The following is a 15,123-nucleotide window of genomic DNA, read 5'->3' on the forward strand; positions in this document are numbered from 1 at the left end:
CGCGCGTGAAGTTTTTGTTTCATTTTAACATATATATAACAATAATGTAGTTTTTACATTATATATCACATGAAAATTAATAAATGCGTGAATGCCAATAAGACGATAAAAAAAATAGGTTCATTGCTTTATTTTGACTTATTAATTAAAAAAAAAATAAATTACATTTATTTACAGTTAATTATTTATTTGATATTTTGTTTCTAATAGTCTTCTAGTCAAAATTAATTAATATTGCTTTCATGCCATCAACATTCAAGAAAACTCAATTATTCAGAAGAATTCTACACAAAAATCACTATCTTTCTAAATTTTTTTTTAACAATAATCAGACTTTACAGATTTAAAATTGATTTTCTAAAATAATTTAATTTTTTTTTTAAATAAAAAAATTATAAAAAAAAGAATTATTTTATTAACTATTTTGCAATAATTTTTTATAAAAAAAAAATTATTGGTGTTTTCAAATAATTTTAGAATTAAAGAGACTCGTAAATAAAATTAATGGAACATTTTTGGAGTATCTAATCATTTTAGAGTTAATCGGAATATTCTTTGGAGTCGGGGAAGAGGTCAAAATATTGTTAAGTAATAAGGTTTTTCATATTAAAAAAAAAAGAATATATTTCACAAATTTTACATTTGTTAATTTTTTAAAATGTTTGTTACAAAATGCTAATTTTAAGAAACAAAGGCAATTAATGAGTAATATAATAATATTAATAATTTTTAGACTAATGAAAATATTTCTGGAATTATTTCAAAATTAAAAAAGAGAATAATAGTAAAAAAAAAGAGGAGAAAAGAAGAAGGGGAGCTGAGCCTAGAACCAATCTTCCTCGCTTTCCTCAGCACCAGCATCCGTGCACTTTTCCTCTGAAAAATTGTCGCGGCGACCTCCGAATAAGTGACCCTCCGAGCCAATAGTTTCCCACGATTCGGGCAGTTCCACATTGTAAGTCTGAAAAACGGAATAGAAATTTTTTTTATTGAAGGAAAATATAGTATATATATGTATCTTAAGCGGTAACACTCACCAATTGCCACGAATCCGCCTGCTTGTGTACACCCGCCGCGGTTTTAAAGAAAACCTGCACGAATGTGAGGCGAAAAGAATCGCGCTTGGAAAAAAAGCCCACGTGCGGCGGAAATTGGGGAAGCGACTGAAACAAACTAAGAACGAATAGGTTAAAAAAAATATATATATAGAGGGAGATTCATGTGAATATGTTAATGGAATTGAATTACCAAACCTTACCAAGTTTCCGTGTTCGGTACCGCATTTAAACCGGTTCGCAGCATCAACTCCGAGGAAGGATGCTCAACCAATAGGGGATGTCTAAAATGTTTCTGAAAAAGAGAAGAAAGAGTATATACACTACAAATAAAATAAAAGTAATTAAGCCCAAGCTACGCAATAATAGATATAACTATGTCAACTCACCGTGGCCCAGAATCCTCTCACGCGGTACTTTTTTCGGATCGCATCCCAATAATACTCCTGGTGCCAGCAACTCCTTGAGAATGGCCTGGCACTTGTGTTGTCCCGCAAAAGTCGGCTGAAGTGCCAGGTCTCATTCGAGCTTGCTCTGGAGGGGGCGGGTTCCCATAAACCGAACTTGATCATAAATCTAAAAAAAAGGAATATTAAGAATTTTTTTATTAAAACATGTTTATTTAATTTTAATTTTGGCCTGAGTTTCGAAAATTATTTGATATTTTGTATAAAAGTGTTTGTCTATTTTAAATTTATTCTTTTCTATATCTAAATAAAATAAAATTTTTTAGATTTGAACGATTACTTATTTTATTAATTTAATAAACTTGTTTAGAGCACATTTTATATGTTTACTTACACTATTTATAATCATTAACAGTCGAAAATTAATTTTTTTAAATAAATTATTTAACCTTTAAATTACAAATTTTTAAATTGTTCGTATATAAAACTAAAGAAAGAATTAGGCTCAAATATCTATAAAATAATCATTCTCAAGCTTTATTAGAAAGATCTAAAAAAAAATTTTTTTTCTAACATATTCAAAGGTTACCACTTTGCGGAGAAGCACCCATATATATATGCATAATTTTCTCTCAATACATGTTTTGTAATAATTAAAATTAATTCACTGCTCAAGTCATTTATTCTATGTTATAAAATGTCACTACTATTAGAAAATTCTTTTTGACATCATTATTTAAATTTCATCTTTAATTCAAACCTTCCGTGGAAATTGAATATTTTGGTATAAAATAAACCGAAAATTGAAATACTGATAAAAGTCGAATTAAAGTTGTTTAAATATAAACTTAATTGGAAGTTAAAATAGGAATGCAGAACCTACCCTCTGTCCGGTCCACTCTGCAGAAATGCATTTTTCGCAGCAAAATATCTCTTTATTTTCGCCGCATAAGACAGGGGATTCTGTTTTGTTTCGTCTTCGAATAGTTTCGTTAATAAATAACCCCTCGTTATAACAGACTTATTGCCTGGTATCAGCGCACATATCTCCCTGCCTCGCCTCACAATATCTACAGCACTTTCACCCTCGTCGGATGAGGACCCTTCATAGGAGCAAGAAGAAACACAATCTTCCCTGTCATCAAGCTCCGGAATAATTCTTCCACCAATGAAGGCCTTTTTTTTCTTTTGTTTGTTGCAAAAGAACCAATAACTTCAACACACTCAAACTTAACACAACACTCACGGCCTGAGAAATGTTCACTGCACTAGTCGCCGCAAAGACTGAGAGAGCACTGAACCACTGGAGTGAGGTACTGGACCGCTACGCACTAACATTACGTGACTAATCTGACGGTTCCCAATTGCGTTTGTACTACTTGGAGATGCACGAGCCTAACATTAAGGGGTACAAAATGTATGCTATCAATGGTTGCCGAATTTTTTCTAGTTTATGATCAATTTAAAAAAAAAGAAGGAGAAAAGAGAGAGGAATATAGACAGAGAAAATGTTCTTCCCTCAAAATGGGAATTATTGACTGCTATCAATAAAAAAATCAATAAAAACAAAAGAATTTTTGCCCGACGGATGCTTTGTGATTCGAAAGAGGAATAAGCTCCGCCGGTAGTTGTAAGTAAAATAAGTATCGTTTCAATTACATATTCTAACACACACACACTTTCTATTTGTAACACACACTATAACCATTCTGTATTCAAAAGGTATTTTGCTATTCTAAAATAAATCATGTATTCATAAAATCAATTTCTTTACTTACCTAACTAAACCTAAAATTCAAATCATTCTAAAAATAGTGCATTTAACGAATCAGAAGGTAACTTTTAAAAGTGGAATAACGTCCCCACAAAATTAAACAGAATAATAAAACATTCTGGCAGCTTGGTGCCTCCCCAAATCGAGATAAAAGGCCATCTCAAAAGCCTAATTTATAAATTTATTTCTGGTTTGTAACATTAATACAAAACAAAAAATATATAATAATATATAATAATAACAAAAATAATTTTTATTTAAAATGCTTGAAAAAAGAATTAAAATTTGCATGACAGTTTTTATTATTTCAGAAAATAATAAAACTCTGCATACGAATTTTATAAAAAAAAATTGTTTTAAAATTTTTTTTTCATTTTGTCAACATGTAACAAATATTGCGGAGTTTTTAATTTAATTAATTGAATTTTTTTTGCTAAAAAACTTTATTTTTGAAATTTTACTTTTTATTTTTTTTTCCAAAAAGTTGTAAAACTAATTGTGGTCTTTCAAAATACTGTTCAAAATATTGCAAGTCACATAAAAAAAATGCCCTGACTTTAAAAAAATTTTCCATGACATCTCCAGGTTTTCCAGGTGTAATAAACACTCTGCCTAACATAAATTCTATTATTGAACGAAAATAATGAAACTATTCAAGGAAATTCAATCAGTTTCATTACTATTTTAAAAACACAAAAACTTCCGCCTTCCGTCAAATTCAAAAATAAAATTTTGATAAATAATATTACATTTTTAATTTTTCTGTCATTATTTATTCTTATCTAACAACATTATTTTTTTTTTTTTTAAATAATCCAAATTATTCTTATTAATCAAAAAAAAAGTTTTTTTTCTTCCTTTATATTATTAAACTATTCATTATTCCATTCCATTTGCTAAAAATTAGCATTTTATAACAAACATTATAGAAAATTAGTAAAATACTTTTTTTTTCTAATAGGAATAACTTTATTACTTGACAAAATTTTGATTATTTCCTTGACTCTAAAGAATATTCTGAATCACTCTAAAAAACGATTAGATACTAAAAAAAAAAATTTTCTTGTGATTGTAGGGGAGAGTCTCCAGTTGTGAGACACCTCCAGTTGTGAGACAGTCAATTTTTTTTAACATGCAATATTAAAAAGCCGATTGGTTTATATAAAAACATTTCTTTTTATATGAGCCAACTTTTTCGTGTACGCCGAAGCGGATATATTGTTTTTGTTAAATACCAACACTGTGTGTGATAATCGACTAAAAAGCGTTTTTTCAATAAATACAAAGTACTTTTTTTCCAAGTTAATTAATTGGAAAAGGTAAATGTAATGCATTTTCTTTTAGTGTTTTCCTTATATTTTGTGATGCAATATTGCATTGTTCCAATCTACGGTTGAAAATAATTTAATTTTCCTTTTTCAAAATAGCGCCAATTTCTGGGTGTGAGACACAGCATATCACCAGTTGTGAGACGGTGTCAACACCCATCTGGGCAGCATAAAAAATACGACTTTGCAGGCATACTATTTAAATGTTGTTTTGATTTTTTTTCTAGTATTTTTGGGCATGTCAAGTGGAAAAAAGTCAATTGATTCAGAAGAAATCAATTTTAATGCTCTTGTTCAAGCTATTAAATTGTGTTTATTTGATAGTCATATTTTGGCGAATAAATATTATTATTTAGTATATAATAATATATATTATTAATATATTTAATTATTTCTACTAAACATAACGTTTTATGTCAAACTTATTAAATTTTAGCAATTTTTAATGAGTGTCTCACAACTGGAGACATTTTTTTTTTTTGAAAAAAGCGATGTGCTCGGAAAATGTATCGTAAAACTTTTTGAGTTCATCGAAACACTATACTTTCTTTTAATAAAAGTTGCGTATTTCTGTTACCTTTCGAACGGTGTATTTTATTAACAATTTCGTTTACCCGTTTACAATTTACGGGTCAAAAATGAAACCCGTCTCACAACTGGAGACTCTCCCCTACTTATTTACAAATCTCTCTAAATATAAAATTAATTATCTAAAAACATAAATAACCAATTTTCTAAACAAATTTGAACGATTAATATTTTCCCACAGGAATAAATTTTATTAAATGATTTAAAGAGGGAGTTTTTTTTATATTCATAATTCTTCAACTAAATACGAATCTAAAAAAAAACTAAAAATACAGATAATTTCAAAGAAATATTCAATTTAATCCAAAAAAAATCAATTAATCCTACAGAACCATTAGTTACAAGTATGAAAAATACAAACTTATTAAAGAATTGATTTAGAACCATTTTAAAAAATTAATTATTTCTTAAAATTCATACTAGGGTAACTGCACCAATTGCCGAGGGTGCTCCAATTGTCGAGGATAATAATTTTCTTTTTTAGATAAATAGTATAATATATAATATTTAAGAACAAAAAAAATTTATAAATAATCTTTGTATTTTCAACTGTATATTTATATATACAAATTTCGTAGCGATTCTACTAAAATAATTATTTAATTAATATTATAATTCACTGCTGTGAAATTTACACGAATCTCCATTTTCTTAATACTTTAGGTTGATTAAAACAGATTTTTAGAAATGCAAATTAAACGTATTTATAATGACTTTTTGTGTACAAAATTATTATTATAATTTTGTACACGAACTAAATTAATTTTGTATGCATGTTTTTTTGTTAAAAAAAATATTTAATATTTTTTAAAAGCAAATCATCGGTATTTGGTTCCTTTTTTTTGACAGTTCCATTTTTCGAGGTAATGACTCGAAAATTGGTGTAGTCCCTTTTTTGCTGATGCACCATTTATCGATGGTTAAGTGTTTATTTACTAAACGTCAAACATAAATGCCAAACATTTATAGGTACAGAGAAAAAGAAAAAAAATGCTCCAAAAATTTACAACCAACAGAAAATAATCAACCAAAAAAACTAGGAAGACCGAAAAAAATTAATAAAAAAATGCATTATTATTTAAAACTAAAAAATTTTGTACTATAGTTTAATTATAATTAACCATTATATTTACAGTTCGTAATAAAAGTTTATTTTATTCGTTTACAAATTTAATGTGACTTAAATTAATTTATTTTTTCAATTAATGTCTGATTAACAAAATTGATTAAATTTAATTAACTTATATTTATAAAAGTTTAAAAAACAGTTAAATAATTTTCTGTCCTGTATCATCTACTATAAAAATGTTTTATATCGATATTATAAATTATTCAATTATAGTTAAATAAATATATTTGTTTTCTGGTAATGTTCTATAATATTTTTATTGAAAAAATAAATATCTACTCGATTTTCTAATATCTGTACAGGTTAATTGTTAGGTTATATTGGTTTATATGTTTAAAAATGTCATACCCTCGACAATTGGAACAGACACTCGAGAAATTAGCACAAGACCATCGACAAATGGTGCTTTTGCTCGATTGACTTTTAAATATATTTTTTGCTTAACAATTTAGTTTATATTAAAAAAAGAAATATGAATATTAAACATTATTAGATCCTTCGTCCAAATATACAAAAATCAAATTTTAAAGTGCATTTACTTCCGAGAAAAAAAATGTCAAAGTCACATGTTGCCTAAAACCCTTGACAATTGGTACAGTTACCCTATAATGCTTTTAACACTCAATTATTATGTAGAACCTTAAATAAAATTCATTTTTAAAATAAACTGTAATAGATAAATCAATGATACACAAAAAAAATAATTTATGGAATAATAGAAATTTCGTATAATTTAAGCCTAATAAAAGTTTTTTTTGAAAACATTGATTTAATTTTAAAAAAAAAATTTTACCAAATTTTAATTGTTTGTAAAGTATTCAAAATTGAAAACTAATATATTTATATAATTACAATTATTATAAAAAAATTAAATTTTTGTAATTCGATAATTGAATTCAAGAAGAACTTTTTGAAAATTATTCAAATTAATTGATTCATAGATGAAGTTTAATTAAAATATTTTGTTTAAAAAAAAAAAGTTTAAAAACTAAATACTCTGTAATTAAGAAATTTATGAAAATAAAATTCAATTAAATATTATACCAAATATTTTTTTAATAATATCGAAATAATGTTAACATTAAATAAAATACATTAAATTAAATTATAAAAAGTATTCACTCTTAGAAGAAATTATGGTTGAGAAGTTAAAACTTAAAGTGAACAAACAAAGATATAAAACATAACCGTTGAACACATCAAAACACATTAAAAAGTTAAATATTAAAATTATTAAAAACGCTCCTAACCCATAAAACTTAATTTTCAAAACAAACAAATCTAGTCTAAAACTATTAAATTAAATAAATTAAATATAAAAATATATATATATATATATAAATATAATATAATTTCTTATACATAATAGTAAACGCTGACAAAAACAAAAAGCTAAAAAAAATTAAACAGAAAATATGCACAAATATGTACTGAAAGAAGAAAAAAAGGAAGCAAGATAAATGCATGAAGATCGTACGGAACATGCACACCCTAGGCGCTTGAAATTTTTCGGTTCTCGACAAACTGGGATCGCGCCAGAGAAGATAGTTTGTAGGTACCGGAAGAGGTGGAGAAACGCCGGGGAGCGGGCGAAAAGCATAGGAACAAAGACAAACGCATGGAACCATGCACTGCTTCGTGGTAGTCTCGGTACAGGCGGGGCGCCTACGAAGGTGTGGAAGCGGAGAGAAACGGAGGAGAATCATACGCCAAGTATAGCTATACAACAATATATATGACGGGTTCCACGTCAAGTGACCCAGGTCAAAAATTTACATGGAATATTTGAAAAATTTCTAGTTTCTTTAAAACAAAACGAAAATACGTTTTCTATTTTGGGTTTTGCTGCTGTTTTTCAACACTTTCTAATAGTGTGAAAAAATGTAGAGAAGAAAAATTGTTTGACCTTGAAAAATTAAATTAAAAAATAAAATTTCATTTTTTTATCAAATGGGCAGTTTTTATTTTTTTAAAAAAAATATAATCACAAAGGTGAGGTTTTTTCCTAAAAAAAATGTATAGGTCAAAACGTTAGACAAGAACTTTTAACTAGTCAAATTAAGCAGTTACATCTGCACTGCACCGGCCCACAGAGGAATTTTTTTTACAATTTCCTATTAAAAAATGTCTATAGCTTACTTTCTTACTTGTCTATTAGCTTTTTTTAACCGATTTGAGTGTTCTTTGTCTTAAATTAAAGGGGAATAAATTCTTAAGACATCCTTCGAGGCCGATTTTGGGGATTTTAATTATTTATAATTTTTTTTAAATCAAAGTTAACAAATTAATACACTTTTTTAAAAAAGGACGTTTATTTTCTTATTCCGTTAATGCACATGATCTACATCAATTTAAATTCATCCAATATGACCACCAGATAATTAATAAAGCATAAAATAATTTATTTTAATTGTTATAAACAATATACAGCCCAACAACGCGCAGGGGCGGTGGATTGCAGAAGTAAATGTTTATTTTGACCAGTTAAAAGTTCTTGTCCCACGTTTTGACCTATACATTTTTTTTAGGAAAAAACCTCGCCTTTATGATAAAATTTTAAAAAAAAATAAAAACTGTCCATTTGATGAAAAAATGAAATTTTATTTTTTAATTTAATTTTTCAAGGCCAAAATTTTTTTTCTCTACATTTGTTTACACCATTAGAAAGTGTTGAAAAACAGCAGAAAAACCCAAAATAGAAAATGTATTTTCGTTTTGTTTTAAAGAAACTACAAACTTTTCAAATATTCCATGTTAGACCAAAAATTTAAACTTTGACCCCCTCCAGTTTTTATATTTGTTTAAATAAATGAATAATATTTGGTACTTTTAATTGTATCGAATAGGACTACTGTTTGTGCAAACTTTTAACCCGATCCCAAACATTTAAAATTTGGACCTGGGTCACTTGACATGGAAACCGTCATATATATATATATATATATATATATATACGGGCGGAGAGTCAAGCAGCGAGTATATCTATATAACACGCTAAATATATAAAAAACCAAATAACTTTTTAGACGTTTGACAGAAGTAATTTAAAATGATAAATATGATAAAGCTCTATTTAATTTTTAAAAAAAATTAATAAATTTGAAAACATAAGATTATTATATAAATATATTTTTAAAAAAAAACTTTTTCTATGATTGTTTTGAATATAAAAGGGTAGCAAAGTTTTTTTTTGATATTCAATTTTCTTTGTACAACAAGAAAGTTCGATTATTTATTAAAGTAAAATTTATTAAAATTTTTTTTAATATACTTTAAAATTTTAATATAATATAATTTGACAATTTAATTCTAATGAATTTTTATTGAAATTCATGATAGTAATAAATTTCTTTTAAAAAAAATATTTTTCAAAAAATAACTTCCAAAAATTTAATAAACCTAAAAATGTTCGCTATTTTTTTAAAAAAAATGTCTTAAATAAGGTTCTTTAAAAAAGAAGTAAATCATTTGTAATTGAATGTAACGAAATTTCAATTACATCAAACATTTTCAATTAATTGTTTATAAAAATTTAATTACCTTAAAATAACGAAATTAAAAATGTTTATTTTTTAAAATATTGCGAAAATTCAATCTTAATTTTTTTAATTTTTTTTTAATATGAATCCTTTTTATAAATTAACTAATTAAAAAAAAATTATATTAATAATAATAATTTAATTGTTCCCACTCACCGTTGCAGTACAACCGCCTATAGAAATAATACAAAAAAATTCACAAAACACCAAAACCCAGTCTTTTGTCAAAATTTACACCAACAGTTTTTTTTATATACATAGGTGATTTGCACGTAACTGTAATATTTGGCGGCGTCACAGAAAACACATTCAAAATAAAAAATTTTTGCTTGGGTATGGATACATTTCACAGGTATATATAAAACCTATTCGCAACCACAAATATGTACAAATAGATATTATAATTTTTGATAAATTGCGGAGTTCCCTCCAAAATTTCAGCTCCGTGGCGTGTCCGTTTTTTAAAATTTTAAGTTAAAATTCAGAAATTTTATTGAAAACGCCGAAATTAAAAACGAGAATTTTTGTAATATGAATTGTGTATATAGGTGAACAATTTCTACATATAATGCATCTTCTAATACTTCTTATAAAATTATAAAATGTAAAATAGTTTTGTCCACAAATTTTTTCAATTTTGTAATAAGATTTTTTTCCCTATAATTTAACTGTTTATGGCACATTTTAATGTTATCTGAGAATTACAATCTAAAATAAGATCCATTAGCATCAAATATCAGTAAAAAAAGGTTCAAAAATTGGAAGTTCTACACTCAAAAACAATTTTTTTTTTTTAAATGTGAAGGTCATAAAAAAAGTGATCAGTACCGTGGTATTACTATTCTCTTAATCTAAACACTCTCTGTTGTAATTATTACGATTTTTTTGAAGATTATAATAGAAACAAATTATCTGCCCAAAGAAAAGAATTATTTTGCAGAATTGTCGGAGTTAGGTTAGTTTAAATGTCAAATTTCAGCTCCGTGGTGTCACATAAAATATCAGCTCCGTGGCGCCTGTGGCGTACAGTGTGAAAGTGCAAATTCATGGATCAACAGTTGCTACAATAATGGAGAGTCCACAATATGTGCAAAATGCAGGTAGCAAGTCCAAGTGCAAGTGCGATTCCTATACATTTAGCATTGGTTCGCACTTGCACTTCTTGCCCTTTGCACCTATTGTGGACTCTCCATAACACATATTATAGAAGAGGACAGGCATAGTTGTGTCCTTTTATATTTCAGTGCTTCGGCAACCGTTGACTTATTAAAAAACACCTTAATATTCGAAAAAACACGCCTTTACTTTTGGTGCTTAATTTAAAATGTGTTTATGTCAACCATGCAGAAGCACAGTATTACTGTTGATCGTAACGCTTTTATTTGTGAATACTTTTCTGAAATTAGTTTTATGCGCTAATTTCATAATGTTATGAAAATAAAATTCTCTGGTTATGTCAAGCTGATAGTAAATAGTAAATATTTTTGCTGGGGCTATTTTGTGTATCAAAATGCTTTTTTTAACTCAGTGATTTATTCAAATTCAGAATTAAAAGAAAATCAACTTTTGCTTATGTTATACTTCCTTCTGAAGGTTTCCTACGAGTTAGTCAATGAAATAAATTTTTTTGTCGGAGTTGTAGTCATTAAAAGTTGTGCACAAAATAGACCCCGGGATGGGGCTACTTTGTGCATTGATCTTTCTGCTTTTATAATGTTACGTAAACATTTTTTTGATCCTTTCTTATTCATTAAATCTTTTGTGTAGATATTTCAGAGTAAATTAAAAAAGAATAAGATATTAAACAAAAAATTTTGTAAATATTATACAACAAAATGTAAAATAAAACATTAAGATTTTGCTAAAATCATGATTTATTAAAAATTAACAACCTTTCTTCAAATTTTATATTACTCAGAAAATAAATAACACTTTTTCTTTTTAAATATACATTTTACAATAATACATTATGATAATTATAATACTATCATTTAAACACATGTAAATAACTTTGAATCTCATCATTTCAATAGGAGTTTTTTTAAACGTTTTGAATATGATATTTTTCAAAAACTTTAAATTAATATTTTAAGGTTAAATGAATAACAATTTAATATCTAATACACTTTTCAAGTTATTAGAGAAACGAGAGAAATAGTTTTAAAACTAATTTGAAAAACTTATAAATATTAATTAAAGTTAATTTCTTGCCGTTATGTTCCTCACCGGTTGAAGTTTTAATCGTTTTAAGGATTTTAATTAAATTATTTTTGGTTTTTTGACAAAGAAGTTCTTTTTAATAATTTTATTTATTAAATACCTCGAGTACATAAAGTAGCCCCAGTTGACGACAGTATTATTCAATGCATAGGTTGGTCAGCTCCGTGGCAGCCAATTTTCGAAAATTTGTTATAATTTTTTTATAATTATAGCTGTAGTAAAACCGTTAAAATTACAACTATATTATGCCCTAATGATGAGGAAAAGTCATATTTAACATTAAAAAAACAAAATTTTTTTTCTTTTAAAACTGATCTTGAAATTGCACAGTTACGTGAAAATCACCCATATATATAAATTTTTTTAAATACAAAACACTAAACAATAACTAAAAAGAGAACAAAATAAACACTAAACAAAAAACACTATAACTAAATATAAAAGAAAACTACACTGACGCCTACAAAGACAACGAAGTAGATAATAAACGAGATGTGAAAATGCATACTACAGCACAATGCACATCTCACACGAGTGACCACCTCACCGAGAGATGCTGTCACCATACGACAATTAATCAAAACTATTACGAACCACTTCAATTCAAATTCTACCACTTAAACAATGAAATAACAATTAATATAAATTATTTCGCTCATTTTTTTATTAAATTTTTTTTATATAAAACAGGGATCGTTTAAAGCAAATTTAAAAACCGGAAATTAAAGAAAATTAGCTTCTATTTTTTTATAAATTCAATATTTTCAATCACATATTTCCAAAAAATTCAAACAAATTTAAAAATAATAACATTTTATAATTATTTTTATTTTTTTACATTCTGAAGAAAACAATCAAGTTCGAAACATTTAATTGAAATTTATCAAAAATTGACTAGATTCCTTTAAATTATACAAAATTCTTCTAGAAATAGAATTGTTTTTTCTTTAGAAAAAGTTAAATTATTACAATTAGTTTTATAACATTTTTTAAAAAAAATATTCTATTACCTTCAAACAATACAAACAAAATTTATGAAAATTCATTTTCTAAACTTATGAAAATTTTATAGAAATCATGATCCTGAATTTAATACAATTACTAAAAAAAATATTGTAAGAATTTAACTCAATTTAAATTTTATTCGGTATATGTTTGTCCACCTTTTGTACTGTGATACCTGTATAAAAGCTCAAAAAAAAACCACAATATCTCAAATATCACTTTTATATCCTTTTTTCCAAGTATCCTAACTTTTTAAACAAGACCTGGTTTTGAAATCAGTCTACGTTGCCCTGACCCTAACAAAATAATTTTATAAAAACAACCTATAAAAAAACAAAATAATTTTTTTATAAAAGATACAATGAAATATCAATTTAAATTTTAAGTACATTATTTTTTTTATTTTTTTTCACAAATATGCCAAGCAAAATAATGTTTAAATCAATCATTGTCTAAACAAACAGAAATTTCGCATTTATTTGTTCCATATTTATTTATCACAAAGCAACACAAAATGTAAAAAAAAATGAAAAGAAATCTATGCTGGTCAACAATATAACACAAAACAAAAAAATCAAAAAAAAACTTTTCACTGAGGAACCCAAACAGAAGAAACATCCAATTTCCAACGCTGAAACAAATAACATAATCATCATTTTCTTCACAACCTACTCTTCGATTATAAAGTAAACAAATATACATTTCTTTTTTCTTACGAAATTTAACAACTTAAATTTGTTGTGCAAAAAAAAAGACCAAAAAAATATATAAATACAAAACCAGAAACACATTCATTTTTTTAAAAAAAAGACACTTACAAATTCCCACCCAGAATAAGACAGCAACAATTCCTCCCACTCTTGACGATATCGCTGCACGAATACTAAATCTAAAACTCCGTTTTTAGGACGAAAACCTCGCATAGGGGGAAATGCTGGCAAAGTCGAAAAATCTCTAAAAAAAAGAAGGAAATAAAAAATAATAACAACCAATCTAAAAACAAAAAACACATCCTTCAATTTTCTTTTCACAATACAAATAAAAATCAATCAACTCACTGACAAATCACGTTGATTCCCAAAATCCCAGCAATCTTTTCAACCACCTCATCTTCCGGAACACAACAAAACAAAGGAAAAACAAAACCTCTTGGACACTAATAATACCGCACCTTGTACCTCCTCTCATCCCAGGACCATTGGTACTCTTGTACCCACTCAGCCCCATCACAATCATAAATTATTCCCTCAGACAAAATCTTCTCCAAAGGCCACAAAGTTTCACCAGAGTCGCGAGAAGAAGCATTTCCCCAAGAAGAAAAAAACACCCCTCTCCTATAAACAAACAATGGAACACATTTTTTGTTAACATTTTTTCACAGACACAAAAATAATATTAACAAAAATATAAAAAAAATACTTACCCCAATACACCTGATTTAATTTTTCTTTCTTCCTCCAACAAATACTTTTTTTTAAATGAACAATAAGACCTTCTACACTATTGACATTATCCGCAATTAAATCCAAAGAGGCACGAAGCACAGTAAAATCAAAAAATCCACCAGACATTTAAATTTTGTCCTGCAGTCACAAAAAAAACAAACACTCGAACAAACGACAAACGAACTGAAACCGACAAACCACGGAATGTAGATTCTACTACAAGACATTTTGCAAGCTTGCAAAAAAAAACAACCGTGAGAAAAAAAGATACAACTAGACGGAGACAATCCACGAACAAATAATCTTTATATTATTTTCAGCTACAACAAAATATACGAAAATTATTTCCAAAATAATTTTCATATTTTTTTTTCTTTTTGATTTTCGTTTATATATAAAAAAAACACTGTCAAGGGACGACAGTGCATAAAAAAGGGGGGTATGGGGTTAGAAAATATAGACACCATATAGACATAAAATTTTATTAATTTGCGCTTTTCATTTTTTTTAATGATTTGATTCCAAACTGGTATTAAAGAAACAATGTCAAACAATAAGAATAAACATTATTTCTTTAAAATTTTACAATATTCAAAAGAAACACGAATCATCGAACTATACTTACGTTTTCGT

The 15,123-nt window shown here is 26.6% G+C and overlaps 1 protein-coding gene across 1 annotated transcript; it reads right to left on the bottom strand.

The window, feature by feature from the left end:
• Positions 1–750: 750 nt before the first annotated feature.
• On the bottom strand, positions 751–2,881 carry LOC122509705. The gene is made up of 5 exons (XM_043623935.1): positions 2,346–2,881; positions 1,445–1,631; positions 1,259–1,350; positions 1,038–1,173; positions 751–961 (listed from the first exon to the last, which is right to left on the bottom strand). Exons 2-5 carry the CDS (start codon positions 1,625–1,627, stop codon positions 824–826), a joined length of 549 nt encoding a protein of 182 aa, XP_043479870.1. The 5' UTR covers positions 1,628–1,631; positions 2,346–2,881; the 3' UTR covers positions 751–823.
• Between the last annotated feature and the right edge of the window lie 12,242 nt (positions 2,882–15,123).

This window comes from Leptopilina heterotoma, unplaced genomic scaffold, assembly GCF_015476425.1.
Source record: "Leptopilina heterotoma isolate Lh14 unplaced genomic scaffold, ASM1547642v1 Lhet_615, whole genome shotgun sequence".
Classification (NCBI taxonomy): Eukaryota; Metazoa; Arthropoda; class Insecta; order Hymenoptera; family Figitidae; genus Leptopilina; species Leptopilina heterotoma.

Bases quoted from the DNA above. Each gene is read 5' to 3' on its own strand.
- LOC122509705 (XM_043623935.1), bottom strand. From the start codon at position 1,627: ATGATCAAGTTCGGTTTATGGGAACCCGCCCCCTCCAGAGCAAGCTCG. The intron at 1,351-1,444 runs GTGAGTTGACAT...TCTCTTTTTCAG, and splicing joins TGAGAGGATTCTGGGCCACG to AAACATTTTAGACATCCCCT. The intron at 1,174-1,258 runs GTAAGGTTTGGT...ATTCGTTCTTAG, and splicing joins GTACCGAACACGGAAACTTG to TTTGTTTCAGTCGCTTCCCC.